Source organism: Citrus sinensis, chromosome 8 (assembly GCF_022201045.2).
Source record: "Citrus sinensis cultivar Valencia sweet orange chromosome 8, DVS_A1.0, whole genome shotgun sequence".
In the NCBI taxonomy this organism is placed as follows: Eukaryota; Viridiplantae; Streptophyta; class Magnoliopsida; order Sapindales; family Rutaceae; genus Citrus; species Citrus sinensis.
This window is the reverse complement of record NC_068563.1, coordinates 22,502,198-22,524,060: the sequence shown is the minus strand read 5'-3', so window position 1 is coordinate 22,524,060 and position 21,863 is coordinate 22,502,198. Positions and strand designations below refer to the sequence as shown.

Below are 21,863 nucleotides of genomic sequence, written 5' to 3'. Positions count from 1 at the left end.
GATTACTCATAAAGCAACACTAACTAAATACTGTTGCAACACTGAAAGCTGCCAAGACCATGATCTTGCCATCCAGTGACTTGCACTTTTTCATTTAAAAAGTAATGACCGGGGACTGTGGCTAGTCAGCTGTCAGCAATGATGCAGTGTAAGGAGTGATTTTTTTTCTTTTTTTTTTTTTAACGACAAAAAGTAATCAATCACCTGCTCCTATGCGCTTAATGATTGGATTGAAGTTGTAATTTTTAAGTTAAAATTATTAAAATATTTGATAAATATTATTTTGTTAAAATTATTAGCTAAAAATATATTTATATAATTCTTTTTACCGCAATTATAACTTAAAAACTAGTTTTTATCTTTACGTAATCTTAACACTTTGGTTATAGAGAATTTTGAGTATGTAACACATAGGGCAAATGCATGCATTAAACAATCTGAAGATATTCCCGCGCTTTTAATTGCAGTTTTGTGAACAAAAAGCCAGTGAAGAAGGTGACTGTTAGTTCTTTGTCTTTAAATAAAATAACAAAATTCATCGAATATAGAATTCGTATACATTGAAAATTGATCATTATCATTTTGTTAATTTTTGTTCATCGTGTTGCTTTTTCTGAATTCATAAGGAAAATAAATTTGGATCAAGTATTGACAATTAAGCTGAACTGTATACGTTGAGCTCTTCCTAATCTTTCGTTATGTCTGTATTTATGCTGTGTTTACTTGCTGGAGTGGGAGTGAAGAGTGTGGATTCTTTCCACTCCAGCATTTACTTCCTCTAAATGAGAAGGGAGTGGGAATCCCACTCCATGGGCCCCATCCATTTTTGGAGTGGGGAGTGGGAGTGGGACTCCCATTCCCACTCCCACCTCTTCCTTTTTTACCCTTTTATTTTTTTAATTTAATTTAATATTTTATAATTAATAAAATAAAATAAATATTATTATATTTATTTGAATAATAATATTATATTTAACTAAATAATAATGTGCATTGATTCTAAGTTAAAATTATTTTAAAATAATATTATTATATTAATAGAGAATTAATAAATATAATATTATTATATTTATTTTAAAAATAATAGTACTATATTTATTTAATATTAATAATAATAAATAGTTTATTCTAAGAAAATATTAATTTTGTACTAAATAATATTATATTATTATTTTATATAATAATAAATTTAATATAATTATATTAAATAAAATAAAATAAGGTTTCATTTTGTATTAAAATTAATAATTTATTGTTCATAATTAAGAATATTAATAATTATAATAAATTTACAAATATAATAAAATAAATATTATTCATTAAATATATTTTTTATTAGTTTTGTAATTAAAAACTATAATTCTTTAAATAAGGATAAAATTGTAATTTGAAACTATTTACTCTCAATCCAAGACAAAGTAAACACATAAATTGGATTCTGATCTCTATTCCATGCTTCCATTCCAGTGTAAGTAAACAACCTACTCTCACTCCCACTCCACACTCCCAATCCTAGGATTCCCACTCCTCATGATTCCCAATCCAATCCAAAAAGTAAACGTTATCTTATAGTATTGTACGGCTAAAATTGAATTACTTTTTTTTTTAATTTTTTTTCCATTACTATCGATTATAATTATTAAAAAAAAAAAATTCTAAGACAAATCTCGGCTCAATACTGAATTCAATTTGACATAAGAAATATATGGGGTAGGATAAATTAAGAGTTCTAGATTTTGAGTAAATTTAACATTTAATATTATATTAGGATTTATCTTGTTTTATATGCTTATTGGAGTTATATTTGTAATTCTAATTTTCTTCAAAATTTTTAATTATCTCTCCTATCAGAGATTAGAATTTAATAGCTACTAGTATAAATATATTTGTTATTTTAGTTATTATCCTCGAATTTTCATTAATAATATTTAAGATTCTCTTTAGGATTTTTTTTTTTTAATGTTTTCTCTCAGCTATTTTTTTTTTCTTGTATTTGAGACATGTTGGCCAAAACTATATCAGAACGACATCGAATATCTCTTTGGTAAAAAAAAAAGGTAATAATCAATTAAGAAAAGAAAAATCCATTTTGACTGCTATTTATATTTAATACAAAATAAAATTTAAAAGTTATGCCCAGAAATGAGAGTCTGCAATCTTAATAAAATTTAAAAAATCTCTGTTTTTTCTTTTAGCCCAACGGTTTTAGCTCTGTTAGTACAGTTAAACCTTGGACTACGCCCGGAGACTTTTTTAAATTTTATAAATCAAAGAGTTCTTTTACTTGCTTTTATATTTTACCCATAGACTACAAACGAAAGCAACCAACTTGATTTCTTTGATTTTTCTTAAATTAGTTGAATTTTATTATTAAAAGGTACGACCAAAATCACGATGATTATTTATTCTTTGCATCTGATTACATTTTGTTTGCCATGTTTGACTGTTTATGAAGAAATGGAAGTTCCAATTAGTATAGCAGTGATACAATTGGATTTATTTTGGATGATTGTTATTAGTTATTATTTCAGAATTGTTCAATATTGAATGATTTTTTTTTCTTTTTTAACTTTTATCATGCATTAAAGGTTATCTACAATCATGTAAATTTGATGATAATTGGAGATGTCTAGTTGTTGGATTAATGACTTTTCTTTTGCTATATAAGTATCACTCCTTTGCATGGTATCCTTATTTTCAGGGTTAAAGAACAATATTTTTCTTCAATTCCTTGCGTACATGGCAAAATAAGTTTGATTGTGAAATTTATGGAGCCTGCGGCAGTAATATGATGCCTCATTTCTCAGAGGTTCATCGTTGCTTTTCTTCTCATCTGGAGCATCATATCAAAAATAAGTACCCCAACTGAAATGATTACTCTTTGTGTTCCTCTAAATGTGAGAGATTTTGTTTCAATGCGTATAATACAAGAATTATGAGGAAAAATTGCAGGGGAGAGGACAAAGCCTTCATCTACATTGTCCTGTTGGTACTATACAAACAGATTCAACATTATAAACACTGTCCAATCAATAAAACAGATGTTATATAATTCAACAGATGGCAACTATATTACCATTTTTTGTTTTTGTTTAACTGGCCAGAGGCCAAAACAGAAACAGGAAAATGTATTTGCCCTGTGAATACAGAGACACTTTTTATGAATGGACCATTGCATTGCGCTGGGGCTGAGTCCCTTTCATTTCCGCCATTCTCCACTGTAAGTATTTCTCGACACTGTCCAGTCCACAGAGCTCCTTCACTACCGGCATGGTGGCAGGAACCTCCAAATTGACTGTGAAATCAGACCCATTTAGCTGACTCCATGAAAGAAGCTGTTTCCGAGCTTCTCGAATGGCTGCTCTCGTAGCACAGTGAACTGAAACTGCCAGAAGTAATGGTGGCTCACCAGACGCTGCACAAGATAAATTCAAATTGACAATTTAAGCATGATATTATCATCTGATAAAACTCTCTGTGGCTCCGACGAGGAAGCAGTATAAACTAAAATATTGAAAGTTCCTTTCTGGAGCAGTTGAAGTTAGATTCTCTTATTTATCATGCCAATTAGTCCATGCGCTAGTAAATCTAACAAGGATGAGGTGGACAACATGTTAAGTAATGATGAGAATGAACCGCAGCCATTTGCAATGAGATTGTAAAAAGTAAGAGGCTGATCGGTTTAGAAGACATCTAGACATTGATAGTACAGAAGATCTTATTCAGTAAATGCACAAACAGGATTTACCATCCCTCAGCAAAAACCATTCAATATGCGACGCAATTGGCTACCGTGCATATACAATTTGATGCTGATTTTGGATGAAAATCTGTGGCATACCTTTCGAAGAGAGCACACGTTTTTTGTGATGTCCACTATTCAATATTTCAACATTAAACTTTTTAGGTATGGTGTCTAGTGTAGGGATCTTGTAAGTCCATGTGCCTTCTGAAACCACTAACCCATCTGAATTTGCTGCGTATTCTTCGAGCATGAAAAACCCAATTCCTTGAACAAAAGCTCCTTCAATCTGCCAAATGAAACTGTTAGTTGCTAAAATAAAATAAGTCCATTCAAGTCAGTCATTATTCATTAACAACAAAGCAAATCCTCATATCCATATATGGCAGCTAAGGTCTATCCATACCAAGGACACATCACCTTGCTGAACTCCAAGCATGCAGAAATGCCAATGCTTGCTTATGATGCCGGTTAAGCAAAGTATTAAAATTTAAAATGAATATTTTTTAACATCTAGCTGTAAGTAAGATTAAGGCAAGGCTGACCTGTCCTAAATCCACGGCAGGGTTGAGGCTTTGTCCGCAGTCATAAATGATATCTGATCGCACAATTGTGGTTTCTCCTGTCAGAAGGTTTACTTCCACCTGTGAAAGCAAAAGGTTCATGAGTAGTATTCACAGAGATAACACAATATGGTCGTATAATTTGGTATTCAAGGGATACATTAGATTTAAGGGTGCATTCAAGTATAGTTTAAAATAAAATTATTTTAACAGCAAAAAGTGACCAAAGCAGTTGTTGAAGGTAGAGAAACTTACTTCACTTACTGCAGCACCATAGTTTAGGTATTGCACGGAAGTAAAGTCAGGTACATACATAGAACTTGCTGATAAATTCACGGATTGGAGATGTGCCTGCGATATGATAGTTTAAAACAATGAGTTGGAAAGGACCCTCTGTATATAATCAACCAAATATCCAAACGATATTAAGAGTTGATATCCATTCTCGTAAAACTCTGTTCATATTGGGAAGAAAAACAGAAAGTGGTAATATAAACTAGAAATTTAAACAAATATTAGGTTTTTTAACGATCATGTCAATCTCTGGATGTTGCATCAATTTTTTAAAAGTAGGTTATGCACTTCCTCTCTTAGATCAATGGTAAAGGCATTCTTACATTGTTCTAATCTTAAGAATGGTTCAACTACCATGAGAAAAATTGGTATTAGGTTTGTTGCCATGTTCACAAACAGCATGAGTATATTATTGAAGAATAACATGCTCTAATTTCAGTAGAGTATGAATAACATGCATGAAGAGATGAATGTATGACAGACGACAAAAAATATTAGCATTGAACACAACAAAAACATCTGCATGCTTGGTTACATCGAAGTTACATAATTAACCTCTATATACAAAATTCCATCTCTCTCATGGCTAAATTTATTTTCTTATCATTTTTCACCGGTTCACTGCCTACCTAACAAACTGCAAAAATGCTTTAAAAACAAACTATGTAAAAATAGATATTAACTGCACAAATTACTTGAAGACATTAGATGAAAAAATAAACAATTCATGGCACAAATATAACAGGAGTGCATACACTTGAAGACATTCAGTATCAGCTAGAAGGCCTTCTTCTTTCTTTTTTTTCTTTTTCTGTCAGAAAGCCTTATTTTTATCTATGAGCCCTGGTCCTTACTGCCATCCTTACTAGAGGAAAGAGTAAGCCTCCACTTTCTCCATGATTAAAGTCCTATAGGGAAGTGCCGAACCCCACTTCCCAGGGAGAATTATCTTGTGCAGAGTCATACAGTTAACGTTCTAAGTTGGTTTCCATGGTTGTGTGATATTTTCTGAGAAGGCAAGTTGGATGTTTTGGCTAACTTGGGCTCTTCTCTTGGAACTTTTATGTGGTGGTCTGCTACTCCTCCTGAGACTAGTGCCTTTCTTCAAAAGGATGCTTCCAAGAACCTCTATTTTCATTTCAGCTAATTTTTGCTTTTGCTGTTTTGTTCTCTTGGATAATCAATGTTGAGGGGCTTGGCTGTTTTGCCCTCCCTCATTTTCTTGTAATACTTTCCCATTTTTAATTTAAGTTTTCCCTCGCTTTGGTTTATTTTGTTTGGGTTTTTTTTTGGGGGGGGGGGGGGGGGGGGGACTATGAGCCCCGATTGACATATTTACCAACTGGAAAAGAGATGACTTCTTGAAAGAATCCCATGTATATCTAATAAGTTGAAGGTGAAAATATCTAAGCTGATGGGCTCAAGTAGTCAGTACATGTCCTCTGGCAAACAAAGTTAAACAAAATAAATTCAGTAGAGAGTGCTTCAGAAGAGCAGATATGTACCTGCTGAATCAGTGTCTCCCATTCTACATTACCCATTTGCCCCTGCAACCTTTCCCTGAGAAGAGTCAACCGCTCAACCAGTATATTGCAACAATCTCTGACTACTTGACAGCTGGCCTCAGATGTAGTGCTTCCAGCAGTGAATCCACCTTGAATTACACTCAAGGTATCAGCCTGTACAACCCGAACTTTTTCCAACAGATTCCCCGTTCCACCACATTTGATAGAACTGAGTGCAAATGCAGCCATCTGTTTCACCTTTGTCCAGAGTCCCTGGCCCATCTCAATACCTCCAACTTCGACAACAACAGACCCATCGCTTAGAATACTTACTTTTCCAGGGGTTGACCTAAGTGTCACTTCATGCACGATAGGTAAGCGACAAACGCCTTTTTTTCTCCATAAATTAGACCTGTTAAACTCCTTTATCATTTCAGTTCTTTGGTTGAAGCTTGAGGAAACGGCCAATTTATCCCATATTAAAGGTAGTGTATACTCTGCATATTCACCGGCACTACTCTCATAAAACAAATTAAGGCTTTTGTGTGTATGGATGTTGATATTTCTGACAAAATCCACTTCCACTGAAAGGGTAGACGCTACATGTTCAATTACAGCTTCAGCAATGAATGACCCCTGTACCTCTCCAGGGGCTCGCATTGCTGATCTACTTGGAAGGTTTGTCCGGCATACCTTTATATCAAAATGCAAGGCACCCCAGTCATACTTTTTAAGTGCACCGATCATGTTTGATGGCATAATTGGGCTTACATCCGGAGACAATCCTGCATCGATTAAGATGTTAAGTTGCAGGGCTGTTATCTTCCCGTTGGATTTGAATCCTACACTGTATGTTATTTTCATCGGATGCCTTCCTCCTGCCATTATCATATCAGTTTTGCGCTTGACATAAATCCTGACCGGGCGGCATAATTTGTATGCAGCAAGTGCACAAGCTGTAGCAACCTAATAACGGTACACTGTAAGCAGTTCTATAGTGGCACCAACGATATTAAACTACGATAAAAACAACATAAGAAATTAATTTACGAAGCCGTAAACTATATTAATTAAATGTCTGGTTAGTGCATGTATAATTTCTTTTATTTTATCTTTTCTTCTGAAGAAAAGAAAAAATGAAAATGATAAAAGAACTGATTAAACTTTTCTGCATCTTCCTTTTTAGTTTAAGACTAGACTAAGACCAGTAAATCAGAACAACCACATATGCCTCAACAAGGATTTCACTCAACCTATTTAAAATAAAGTTTACATGTGAGAGATACTCACAGGCATGGCTTTTATAGCCTTTCCACCAAAAGCTCCCCCTACCCTTCTTGTAATCACACGAACATTATGTTCAGGAATACCGAGACATCTAGCAATTGTAGCATGCGCAGACTCAGGGCATTGAATTGAACTGTAAACCACCAAACAGTTGTCTTCATCTGGCACAGCAAGGGCAGTTTGCGTCTCCATGTAAAAATAATATTGTGACCCAAGTTTAATCTGGATGTAACAATTTAGTAAATACATGAGGGCGAACTTGCACGAGAATACTTAATGGATGACTTTACAGAAATGCTATGTAAATATAACAATGTCAACGGTCAGCAAAGAAATAAAATTGGGTTTGTCAGTATTTTAACAGAGAAGGCAGCATAGGAAGCAGAAGTAAATGAAATAACCTCAGCAGCAAGAATTCTATGATCTGCTTCATTCATTCCTTTCGATATGTCACCAACTGGTTTGGGGTATAAGAAAGAAGGGACCTCAAAAAGGCTGGATCTGTCAACGGCTTCTTCTACAGATAGTATGGGGGGTTCTAGGTTTCCCATTTCATAATCAACCACAGCAACATCTGCCGCCCTATCTGCATTTTTCTGTGAATCTGCAACCTAAACAGTCATATAATGCATTAAATTAAAGTATTAAACGCAAAATCCCTGTAAAGGAAACTAATGCAGTTTTCTACTGAGTGCACTAAACAAGTCTGAAGTAAGTCATAAATTACCACAAAGGCAACAGGCTGACCAGCACAACAAGTAAGCTCATCTGCAAACAAAGGTTCAGAACCAAAAATGGTTTTAGAACCTATATTCTGCCCCCCTTCTGGAATGTCTTTATAAGATAGAAGTGCAGTGACTACATCTGGCACTGATTCAGACTTGAATTCTATGCCCTTTATCCGAGCCAAAGGCTTTGTGCTATAAATAAATGCTCCATAAAGGCAATTTATTGGAGAAGGGATATCATCCACATAAATTGCCTCACCTACGAAAGTTGCATGATGAGCACACTCTTTCTACTGATTGTAGAGAGATTGGAGTAGTAAATCAATAAAAATATGTGGCTGAAAGTTTAAACAAAAGGCGCCTTTAACAATTAGGATTTGAAGAAAATCCATCCAACACTAACATCAGTAAAAAACAATAAAGAAGTCAATTGCTATGCAATCACCAGACATCATTGGCTCATAATTGACAAAAAATGAAGAAAATCCAATCGATAGTAAAACTGTAAGAGTCCTCAAGAGCAATTAAAAACATGCCAACCTTTTTGAATCCAAGGTATCTAGCTGTAGATGGATAATAATCAGAGACCCATCAAAGTGGTCAAATTGATATCACCCCTAACAACTGTTGTCTTTCCAGCAATTAACTCACAAACATAAACAAAAAGGCGAGACAGATATGATATTTTCACCAACTCAAATATCACATTGATTAAAGAGATATAACTGAAACTATGATTTATTCATTATTATGCCTTTTAAGAAACTGGTCATGTCGAAAGCTAGTAAGTTACTGCAGTCAATATTCAGGATTTTAATAACAGCAGATGGATGCCCCTGAATTAACATAAGATTTTAACATTCAAGTAATCCATACTTTTGTTTTCATTCATTAACAATGAAGATGCTACTAACCAGAAGCTTGTAAAGCAGCCCCAGACTTTGTAATCGGCTCACCAACTGGATAATATTCTCTACTTAACTGCACAACCTGTTCGGCAGATGATAACAAGTTTGGGACCTTACTTTCATCAAACTGTTCGTGATTCTGTTGTACATGTGAATCCTTCAACGAGACATTGTTGCTATATCCACACAACCAATCCCTAGAAATTCCGTTTTTCATTTCAGTTAACGAGCCAAAGAACTCATAAAGAAAACCAACAGCCAAGCTTGATCTATAAGCAGGTATTGAAGTACCATCTTCAGGTACTACAGAGTCTCTAAGTAACTTTATAGCTTCGTACAGAACACCAAAATTAAGCACTTTTCCCGTTAAAAATTCCTCAACCCTCCTTGCTCTAATTGCATGTTTTGTCCCGAAAGCACCAAAAGCCAACCGACAGTTATTTACCCTAATTCCATCACCAGTTTTACAGGGAGAAACTTCAGCCAAGAAAGCAGCATTTAAATGGGGCAATGCATTTCCAAGGGGTCGTGGTGCAGCTCGGTACGTTTCAAACAGTAACACACTATTGGTTTCAGAAGTAACATTTCTAGTTAAATCCCAACATGGTATTTCTACACTTAAGAGTATGCTTCTAGAGTCCAATGGAGGCCTTTCCAAAAATTCCTCAAGCATAAGCTTTTCACACTTTTGACCTGTCATTATATTAACCATTGCACCCGCCCCGAGAAGTACTGTAGCAACATCTGAGGGAAAGTGTTTTCTCTGTGCCATAACCAAATTTCCACCTACACTGGCAGAATTTCTAATGAATCTTGAAGCAATCTTTTCCATGTGTCCAGCGATCTTTTTGAACACCATCAAAGCTTCAGAGTGAAATTCTTTGGTTTCTTCCTTCAAAGCTTCAATAGCTTTGGAGATTGTCACTGTTGCTCCAATTTCGATTCCTGTCTGATCCCTCCTAATCACTGATAGCTCAGGTATGTACCTTATATCAATGTATTTATCATAATGCTCTACTTCCTTATAGTAACCCATTCCAGTATTACCTGCAACTAATTTACTTGAGATCTGATTACTACCCTCAACAGACTCAAGCACATTTCGAAGTTCCTGAACACTAATAGGACTGTGCCAACTTCCTTTTACATCCAAAAGCATTGCAGAGGAATTTTCCTTCTTCAGAAACAGTGGAAATCTACATAACTCACCATTATGTTTATATGGAGGCAATCTACTAATCTTGACTTCTTTACTCTCCCCTTTCGCCCAAAAAGAGTTAATCCCCAAATCCTCGATATCAACATCAGCCGCAAAACTTTTACAGGCATCAGCAATGGGTCGATAGCCCGTACAGCGACAGAGATTCCCAGCAATAGCCTTCTCTGCTTCTGAAATTGTCAATTTGGACAACCCTGGTGGGGGCTCTGGCCGATGGGTTTTTTCAGCATCAACAAGAGCTGAAAACAGCGACATACACATCCCAGGAGTACAAAACCCACACTGAGAAGCATGGAAGCCAGCAAACCTTTGGTGAATTGGGTGGAATCCTGTCTTGCTATTTCCAAGACCTTCGCTAGTGGTAATCAAACATCCATTCACACTACAAAGCAGAGTGAGGCACGAACTTATTGTAAAATCCTCAACTTGGTCAAGCTCAGGGTTATATTTAGACAGTAGGACAATGCATGCGCCACAGCCACCTGCAATTACAAAACAAAGAACACAAACAACAAACACTTAGATGCTACATACTTGGACATAAGTAGAATATGAAAACGCTTACATTATTAAAACACCCTCCTGAATCCTCTCTTTGGTGGCCAAGAAATTCAATAGGAAAGTTCCACAAATTAATTTGTTTTTTGTCCTAGAAACTTAATTAAGCTTTCTTTTTCAGTATACTGCAGAAGAATCCTGTAAACAACCCATTTCCCACTACTGAAATTCATGATATATTAAGACAACTAGAAAACCAACAAAAAGGTGAAAAGCCAGCTATTAAAGCCAAATTAAAAACCAAACTTGGAGAGGATTGAAGAAAGTAAAAGTACCATAATAGAAAAGCTCAAACAAAACAAAATTAACCAACAGCTCAAATGATGAAAGCTCCCATCATCAAGGAGACCAAACCATATACATATACACAAAAGCAGAACAGTAATGACATTACACACAACATATTTAGTAATAAAAACAGAACTTGCCTTCACCACAACCGAGCTTGACACTCTTAAAGCGAGTGTGATAACGCAAGAACTCAAGCAAAGTAGTAGAAGGGTCAACGCTTGAGACCTCAAACTTTTCTCCATTAACGGCAAACACAACGCTGTGTCTTGTTCCTCCGTGCTGCTGCTTGCCACCCATTTTCTATCACTGACAGTTGCAAACACTCTGAAACAGATAACCCATAAAGCAACAGTAACTTAAATACCACTGGAATACTCTGAACTTCCAAGAATATGATGTCGTTATCCAATGGCTTGCTCTATTTTTTAAATGTAAATGAGCGTCAGCAATGATGCTTGATGGAGACAGGGAGCCTACTTTGTTATCTTTTATTTTGGCCAAAAGAAGTCAATCACCATTCACCAGCTAGTGGGGTTTGCGTGGTTTACTAAATTTCGCTATTTTTTTGCCATGAGGCAATAATTTTTTGCGCAGTAAGAAATGATCGATCGTTGAAGTTAATTTCATGTTTAGCTGATATAATTTTACAAAAAGTAATTAATTTTTCTTTCATTATACATTGTTGGTATTATTAGTATAATTAAAATTGATATCATTAAAAAAATTGAATTTTATTAAAAATATATATATTAGAATTATTTTGATTGATTTAAGGAAGGTGACATGATCTCTCAAACACATAATAATTTTTTAATATTTATTAATAATTAGTCGCTATATATTTTTTATGGTTATTTTTGAATTAATCAAAAGGTGGCTAGTTATTGGTACCACTTATATTTATATATTAAAAATAAAAATAAAAATAAAAATAAAAATATATAACATTTAAATATTTGTAGTTAGACATACATGGACTTCGGATAAATTTAAATTTATTTCGATTCAAGATATAAAAAATAAATAAATGTTATCTAACTGAATTAAAAAGAAAAAAATATTATTTATAAATTTTTAGGCCTCGTCCCTTAATGACGTGGCCACTGAATGCATGGACATGAGGATTAAATAATTTGAAGATATTGCCGCTCCATTAACTGTTTTTTCCTTTTTCTTTTTCTTTTTTTGGAATAAAAAGCTAATGAAGAAAGTGACTGTTACTTTTTTTTTTTTGTTTTTTTAAATACTTTTAATTGAGTTAAGAAAATTCCACCCAATTTCCAATGAAATTGATGAGGATTGATCATATCATTTTCCTAATTTTTGTTGTTTCAAGAACACGAAGCATGTTGCGTTTGAATTCATCACGGAAAACATGCTAATTAACGGAATTTGGATTTTAGTACTGAAGCGAAATCTTTTGAGATCTTATAATCAGGGGGTGGGTAAGTCCAACATACTCCAATGGACCAAATTCAATTTAACCTCATCTAAGTAAATTTAGATGGACTGATTGAGTAAATTTTTTTCAACCATTATTAATTTTTTTTACACTAATATTACAATTAGATTATTACAGATATTACATTAGATAGCCACTAATAATTTATATATCAGACTATTACTAAAGCTAGATTATATTTAAAGCTTATTAAATATTGTCAACATTTATACCCTCACTAATATTGAGAATATTTACTCCACTCACATTTCATAAGGAGAGAATTGTTTCTATATAATTATTAAATAATTGTGGAAGAAATTAACTATTTTATTTTTAAATCTTATTAAGTACAACCCAAATTTTACATTTGTTCAGAGATGTCTACTGTATTCATATTTTGTAAGATAGAAGATTTTCTTCACATAATTATGAAATAATTATAGAAGGAATTAAACCCCCACAATGATATGTAGAGATAGGGGTGGGCATCGGATCGGATTCAGATTTGAAGGCAAATCTGATTGGATGAAACTTGTGCGATCCGATCGGATTTGGTTTGGATCGGATCAGATTTCGGATCAATTTGAATCATCCAATTTGATCTGCACTATAAACCAAAAAAAATGAAAATTAAAAAATAATCTAAAGTGCTAAAAAAAAAGTTTAACTCATGTTCGGATCACCAGTCACCACTCACCAGTTCACACTGTTCACTCACTCTCAGATCACACATCTTGGTCACAGACTTACAGCCAATTGAGCCAAGTACCAACTCAAATTGTCAAACACTAACAAAAGACACAGGACTCACTTACTCAGCAAGCAGTAGCGCAAAAGCAAAACGCCATTAACGAGTAACGACCATGAGCAAAAGCAAAACGCCATCCGTCTTGAACCCATTAACGAGTAACGACCACGCCAAAACTCAGCTGCCGCCGGCTCGCCGACACCAATCGACTGGAAGCTAGCCGATTTCAAGTGAAAACCAGGCGAACGGAACCCAATTAATCGACCTAAACCTAGCTGAAACCCAACTGACAGCTGCCTCTTCAACCAACGAGCTGATCACGTCCAGCCAGCGAGTTGCCACGCCAAACGCCGATAATCGAATTCCACTATTCCTGAGCACCTAGTAACTTTATTCATGGTAAGTAATTAAGCGAATGTTTCCATGACAATTGAAATTTGAAACTTAGAATTTCATGCGTTGGATTCACTTTTATTTGCGTTGCGGCCTTGCGGGTAACTGCTTGGAAAATGAAAAGCCGAAAATGCCCCCAAAGGGTTTGGGCCAAACTCGAGAGCAAGTGGCTCACGGGTTTAAGGGTTTTTCTTCCCCTTTCTCTTGCTTTCTTCAACCTCTCTCCATTCTCTCTCAAGGCCTAACACATCTGTGTCTATGCGATTTGTTTGAAACTTGGAAATTAAAAAATTTATTGTTCTTGAATTGTTCTGTTTTTTCCTTTAATTTTTTCTAATGTATGATTATTCATTTGTAATATTAGTTGAGAAAGACATGAATATGTATTGATGTATAACTATAAAATATAAATATATTTTGTCTTTTGAGAAAGACAACAAAAGATGAATTTATTTGTTCATGTATTAAAACTTTGAAATATACAATTTGTTCATATTTTCATTCTCTCCATTCTCCACAGTTGAAAATTTTTCATTATTTCATTTTCATTGTCTGATAATTCATTATTTAAGAAGCTTAGCTTAATTTTATTAATTATTAATAAACTAAGAAACAATATCGTTTCATCAAAATTAAAAATTCAAATTTATTAATTATTAAATAATCATCATTATTTAATGTATGATTATTCATTTGTAACGTTAGTTTATTAATTATTAATAAACTAAAGAACAATATCAATTCTTTAAAACTAAAAATTCAACTTCATACCGTACATTGTGGTAGTAGAATTTTTTTATGATAAGTTAATGTCATTAATTGCTTTATTTCCAAACAATAATTTGATGAATGAATTTGTATAGCTAGTAAGCTAGGCTGAAGAGATTATATAACGTCAAAAGTCATATTTATTTTTTAGTTGAAAATTCATAAACGGAAGTTACAGAACAATGATGATTGATATGATTTTTGTATTTTCAAATGACTAGACATTCAAAATCAAATTCCACTGATGATGATGAAGTTGAAAGTGTACAAGTACCCACAGAAAAGACAAATACAAAGCGGAAGAAGCCAACTCAGAGACGACCAATGAAGAAAAGATCCGAGACATGGAATCATTACACTGTACTTGAGGACAATCAATATAAAGCAAAGTACAACTATTGTGGCAAGATATATCAGTGCCATCCTAGGTTTGATGGGATTAGCAATATGAGAACTCATTTAAAAGTATGTAAAGCATACTTGAACGTGAAGCGAGAGCAAGATGAAAGACAAAAAAAATTGGCAGCCGAGAGTGGTGAAGGAAATGCAAGTAATATGGTTTTGGCCCAAGGATGGAGTCAATAAGCTTGTAGAAGGGTAGTCAGTAAAATGATTATCTTGGGCGAGTTGTCGCTTAATTTTGTTAACAATAAAGGGTTTAGGTATTTTTGCAATGTAGTTGTTCCTCAGTTTATCATTCCATCTCAGATAACTATTAGTAGAGATGTTATGGATATGTTCTTGGAAGAAAAGGGAATTTTGAAGAGTTTGATATGTAAGAATAAGCATAGAGTGTCTCTTACAACTGACATATGGACTTCAGTTCAGAACATGAGTTATATGGTAATCACAACTCACTTTATTGATGGTGATTGGTGTTTACATAGGAAGATTATTAGTTTCAGCGTGATTGAAGACCATAAAGGGAAGTCGATTGGAAAATAGATTGAGGCTTGTTTGCTTGAATGGGGAATAGAGACGGTATGTACAATAACTGTTGATAAGGCATCAGACAATGATGTTGCTATTGATTATGTGAAGAACGAAATGCTTATGTGGAAGAATGTTGATGCACTTATGTTGCGGGGTGATTACATGCATGTGCGTTGTTGTGCACATATCTTAAATTTGATTGTCACTGGGGGGTTAAAAGAGTTGCATGCCTTAGTTGCCGGTATTTGGAATGCTGTGAAGTATGTAAGATCATCCACTTCGAGATTGAAAGCATTTAAACAGTGTGTAGATCATGTGAAAGGCCCTAATGGAACTATGATTTTTGATTGTATCACTAGGTGGAATTCCACCTATTTGATGTTGATGACTACTTTGAAATTTCATGAAGCATTTGAGAGGATAACAGAAGTGGATAAACCATATGAAGCATACTTTAAAGAGGAAGAAAACGGGAAAAAAAGGGTGGGACCACCTGAGCTTAAAGATTGGGAACATGCCGAAAGAATTGTGAGGTTTTTAAAGATCTTTTATGATGCTACATTGACTTTTTCAGCCTCTTTGAGTGTCACTTCTAATCTTTGTTATGATATAATTGGCTTAATTGAGAATTCATTGAGTGCATTAGAAAAAAGCATAGATGTTTATGTGCATTTGATGACTTCTAGTATGAGGGAAAAATATGACAAATATTGGGAGTGCACGGAGAAAATCAACAAAATCTTGATTATTGCCTCAATACTTGATCTGCGCTGCAAAATGGATTTTACTAAACATATTTTTAGTATGATTTTTTCCGATGATAGTGCGAAGATTGAAGAAATAGTCGCGATGATGAAAGGCTTGTTGAATTCACTTTTTGATGCATATAGTGGATGGAACTCCTCACCACCATTGTCTAGTGAGAGTTTTCCTAGTGGCAGTGCCAGTGGTGGCGGTGACGGTGGCGGTTCTAGTTCTTCTCCGTACCTTGTAGATGACACGGATCGGCAACAAGGGTACATAATGGAATATAGTGATGATATTTTATGAGTTGCTCACCCTTTTCTTGGATATGCTAAGAAAGTTTTAATTCAAAATGATGGCAAGTTTGTGACGACTGTTGAGTGTTAGAAAATGTATATTTATAAAGGCGAAAATCGTCATTTTACACTACAAGTTTTACTAACACCTTTACTTTTATGAATTTAATCTTATTTTGATTTAATTCCGTGTGTTTTATTTTAATTAAGTATTTTATGTATTTTAAGGGCATCATAGTCATTTCGCAATAAACAAGAGATCAGATGGCAAAACGAACATCACTTTTGAACTCAGAACGGTCGAAAACCTTAGGAGGAGCATAAAATGAAAAATGGCACTGTTCACATGTACGGTACTATTCACGTGTACGGTACTGTATACATTACTGTTCACGACACTGTTCACATAGACGGACGATGACGTGGCATTGACCGATGATGTGGCATTGATTGATGAGGTGTCACGATCCTATTGGACTAAAATTCTTATGTACTGTTGATGGTGACGTGGCAGCATATCAGTGGACCAAAAATCTCGCGTATGGTACATGCATCACACAAGATTATTTTCAACCAAACTGCGTTACTGTTCAACCCGGGTCAAACCGTGTTACTGTTCATCCACGTGGTCAAACCATGTACTATTGACTGATGACGTGGCGCAATCCTAAGCGTTCAAACTGTTTTTAATCCGATGGCCATGATTTACTCCATGTATCTATAAAAAGAGGGCCTCTCCCCCTAATTTGATATCTCTGAATCCATTTTTGGACTCCATTTTTTGTAATTCCTTCTTCATCTTGTATTTTCTACATATTTTAATAAATTCCCATTTTACCCCTAGTTCAATTATGAGTAGCTAATTTTCTTTCAAGCTTGGGTTGAAGGTGAAGTCTCAACATGTGTCATGGGCTTTATTTGGTAAATTTACTTTCTCTTCCCCTCTAATTTTTGTGGATATTTTGACTTCTCATCGACAAATAATACTAATCTTGTCTAGTACCGCCTTGGTTTCACCGGCCCCCTAGTACAAAGTTATTATTATTTGGCACGATAAGCCCTTAGCACCATATTGATTAGAGCGTGGTTCATAAGGTGTGGATTCTCCCCTCATGATTTAATTGGTATTAATAAGGAATAGTTAGCCCATGATGCATGTTGATACGGATCCAGATACCCAAGTACGTCATTTTAATAGATTTCTCTTCAATTTATTCTCGCCATTACAAATCTAATTTTAGAATTTATTATCGCCATTTCAATTCCCATTTTAGGATAATTTAAATCACTTCCACCACAATTCCAACCACCAATTTACAAAATTAATTCTACATATAATTAAAATCCACCTCCTCGTGAGATCGACACTCGTCACCATTACTCTATTCTACAATAGATTCGTGAGCTTGCGAGTACATTAAAATTTGCACAACAAGTTTTTGGCGCCGTTGCCGGGGAGGTAAGTAATTTTAATTCATAGAATTAATTTTTGTGAATAATTTCTTTTATTTGTTTTCTTGTATTTTTTTTCTTAAAAAAAAAGTGAATATGCATTTAGAGGTTAGTATTTCTTTTCTTTTTCTCTTCTTTAAAATTCTGTAATTTAATTTTCAAGTTATTTTTTTTCTTTGTAATTTTTGTTTATCTTACTAATTTTTTTTAGTTAATTTATTTCACGTATTTTTTGTGTATTTTTTTAGTAAGGTTATAATAGCGCAATAAGGTTAGTATCGTAATTTCTCCCTCTTCTTTATTTTTTATTTTGTTCTCATCGTTATTTTTATTTTATTTGTTTTGCATGCATGGTCGAAAGTCATTATTACCTAGTCTTGAACCTATAAACCTTGAACTTGAGAAAACACTTCGCACACACAAACAAATTGAAAATAAAATGGATTTGCAACCACAGGAGAGGCCATTTAAGGACTACTTTAGTCCCTTAGGTAATTTGAGCACAACATGCATAAGATACCCAAATGTAGCTGCTAGGAGTTTTGAACTAAAACCTAGTGTGCTAAATTGTCTCCCCACATTTTATGGCCTAGAAAATGAGGACCCATATAATCATCTGAATGATTTTCATGCCATTTGTCAAATTTTTAAATATGAAAAATTTTCAGACGATGATGTTAAACTCATATTATTCTCATTTTCTTTAAAGGATAGAGCTCGTTCTTGGTTAAATACTTTACTTGCTAATAGCATTGTATCATGGGAACAAATGGTAACGAAATTTTTGAATAAATATTTTCCAGTACATAAAACCAATGCTATTCGCAGGGAAATCTCGGAGTTTACCCAGAGAGAAGACGAGCAGTTTTTCAAAACATGGGAGCGATTCAATGGGCTACTCTTGAAGTGTTCACATCATGGGTACGAGAAATGGCACCAATGCCAATACTTTTTGGAGAGATTATTGCCGAATGTGCAAGAATGGCTAATGGCAACAAGTGGAGGAGAGCTAATGTCAAAAAGTGCATCAGAGATTTAGGAATTTTTCCAGCGACAAGCGGATAATTCCCAACAACGGAGTCAATTACTCAGGAATACTAGAAGAATTAAGGGAGTAAATGAGGTTCAAATTGACGTGTCAACTTCGGGAATCAAAGAAGTCAAGGAGATGGTTAAAGGTCTTGCTCGACAAATAGCATCGTTATCGACTGCTAAATCAATAGAACCACATGACCATGACTCATACCTAGATCAAGCCAATGCCATAGGTGTAATGAGAAAGCTGTTGTACAAATTTTAATGTACTCGCAAGCGCACGAATCTATTGTAGTATATATCAATGGTGACGAGTGTCGATCCCACGAGGAGGTGGATTTTAATTGTGTAGAATTAATTTTATGAATGGGTGGTTGGAATTGTGGTGGAAGTGATTTGGAATATGCTAAAATTTAAATTAAAATGGCGAGAATAAATTCTAAAATTAGTATTGAAATGGTGAGAATAAATTGAAGAGAATTCTATTGAAATGACGCACTTGGGTATCTGGATCCGTATCAACATGCATTATGGGCTAAATAATCCTTATTAATGCCAATTAAATCATGAGGGGGGAATCCACACCTCATGAACCACACTCTAATCAATATGGTGCTAAGGGTTTCTCGTGCCAAATAATAATAACCTTGTACTAGGGGGTCGGTGAAACCAAGGCGGTACTAGACAAGATTAGTATTATTTGTCGATGAGAAGTCAAAACATCCACAAAAATTAGAGGGGAAGAGAAAATAAATTTACCAAATTAAGCCCATGACACATGTTGAGACTTCACCTTCAACCCAAGCTTGAAAGAAAATTAGCCACTCATAATTGAATTAGGGGCAAAATGAAAATTTATTAAAATACGAAGAAAATACAATATGGAGAAGGAATTACAAAAAATGGATCCCAAAAATGGATTCAAAGATATCAAATTAGGGGGGCAGGCCCCCTTTTTATAGATATATTGAGTAAATCATGACCATCGAATTAAAAACAGTTTGGACGCTCAGGATTTCGCCACGTCATCAGTCAACAGTACGCGTGAATAGTACGCGGTTTGACCACGCGGATGAACAGTAACACGGTTTGACCCAGGTGAACAGTGACGCGGTTTGGTTGAAAATAATCCTGTGTGATGCATGTACCATACGCGAGATTTTTGGTCCACTGATATGCTGCCACGTCACCATCAACAGTACATAAGAATTTTAGTCCAACAGGATCGTGACACCTCATCAGTCAATGCCACATCATCGGTCAATGCCACGTCATCGATCCGTCTATGTGAACAGTGCCGTGAACAGTAACGTATACAATACCGTACATGTGAATAGTACTGTACATGTGAACAGTGCTATTTTTTCTTTTATGCTCCTCCTAAGGTTTTCGACCGTCCTGAGTTCAAAAGTGATGTCTGTTTTGCCATCTGATCTCTCGTTTATTGTGAAATGGCTACGATGCCCCTAAAATACACAAAATACTTAATTAAAATAAAACACACATAATTAAATTACAAGAACCTTAAATACATAAAAGTGAGAGTTGTCAGTAAGACTTGAAATGTAAAATGACGATTTTCTCCTTTATAAATATACATTTTCTAACACTCAACACACCCCCCAACCAGCTTATTGCTAGTCCCTAGCAAATAAAGCGAAAACAAAATTCAAAACCAAAATGATTTTTTTTTTATTTTATTTAGAAACACTCGTGTTTATTCAATCAGATTAATGATAGCAATCAAATAAAAGTATAAGCATTATCTCCAGTCTAAAACAACATCACACCCACATCAACCATCCACATGAATTAGCCCAGTAGACTTTGTTATAGCTACTTTCAAGAATGACATGTCAAACCCCAAAATCTCACTGGAAGTAATGACACTCTCACAAAGAAATTAAACTCAATAAAAATAGTCACTCCAATGAATGGTAATTGAGAGAAAATAATAAAGAATTGATATCACATGCTCTCACCAAGATGAAATAAATATGCCCTCAGCTTAGAAATAATACGATCTCAAGTCAAATAAAAATGCTAGTCAACCCAATTTATTTATTTTTTTTATTTTTTTTTATTTTTTTTTTCATGCATCACTACATCTTTTTAGCCCATATAACTAGCTTCTACTTCAGATTATAGTTCCCTAAAATCAAGAAGGACTTTTATTAGGACGTAACGTAGGCTAGGGACATGGCTAACAAAGAAGGGAAATAGGGAAAACAAAGTTTATGTTTGAGAAAAATGCAGAGAATTTTTTTTTTTTGGAAGTTACAAGGTGGATTTCACCTATTATTGTTATTTTTATTCTTTTGAAACAACAACTTTTGTTTTGTTTTTTTTTTTGCTTTTTTTTTGTCATAACTTCACTGAACAAAATAATTATTTACATTTTCTCAAACATAAATAGGTGATGGAACTTATAAAACATTGGGTAATACTCCAAATAGGAGTGAGTCAAGATGATAAGTTGACAAAGAAAAGGTTTTTGTTTTTTGTTTTTTTGTTTTTTTTTTAAGGCTCAAAAGGGTTAACTATGGATATTTAATAAAATGGATGGCTAGAAAGGCTCAAACGGATCAAAGATGGCCTTTCCATCGTCTTTTAGGGCTCTAAATAATCATCCATATCTACTAGTTAGATGGGCCTCCCAATGTAGCAACACATTTTTTTTCTTTTTTTTTTACCATTTTTTTAAGGGTTAACTCAAAGGAAATCTAGAGACGTAAGATCTTTCCTTGGGCATGCTGGTTTCTATAGACGTTTCATTAAAGATTTTAGCAAAGTTTCTAGACCCTTATGCAATTTACTTGCTAAGGATGTATCTTTTATCTTTGATGATTCATGTCTTGTGGCATTTGAAAAACTAAAGCAATTGTTGACATCATCACCCATCATTCAGCCCCCAAACTGGAGCTTACCATTTGAGCTCATGTGTAATGCATCTGA

General features: G+C 34.4%; 1 protein-coding gene across 1 annotated transcript; it reads right to left on the bottom strand.

Moving 5' to 3' along the window:
- Positions 1-3,029: 3,029 nt before the first annotated feature.
- Positions 3,030-11,586, bottom strand: LOC102613694 (indole-3-acetaldehyde oxidase-like). The gene is made up of 10 exons (XM_006487737.3): positions 11,233-11,586; positions 9,034-10,728; positions 8,119-8,378; positions 7,793-8,002; positions 7,395-7,613; positions 6,105-7,070; positions 4,561-4,656; positions 4,288-4,386; positions 3,842-4,031; positions 3,030-3,415 (listed from the first exon to the last, which is right to left on the bottom strand). The coding sequence occupies exons 1-10, from the start codon at positions 11,390-11,392 to the stop codon at positions 3,159-3,161; spliced, it is 4,152 nt and encodes a 1,383-aa protein (XP_006487800.2). The 5' UTR covers positions 11,393-11,586; the 3' UTR covers positions 3,030-3,158.
- Positions 11,587-21,863: the final 10,277 nt, after the last annotated feature.

Excerpts from the sequence above, each read along its gene's own strand:
- LOC102613694 (XM_006487737.3), bottom strand. The coding sequence starts at position 11,392 with ATGGGTGGCAAGCAGCAGCACGGAGGAACAAGACACAGCGTTGTGTTT. Across the intron at positions 10,729-11,232 it reads CAAGCTCGGTTGTGGTGAAG|GTGGCTGTGGCGCATGCATT; the intron begins GCAAGTTCTGTT and ends TTGTAATTGCAG. Across the intron at positions 7,614-7,792 it reads ATAGAATTCTTGCTGCTGAG|ATTAAACTTGGGTCACAATA; the intron begins GTTATTTCATTT and ends TGTTACATCCAG.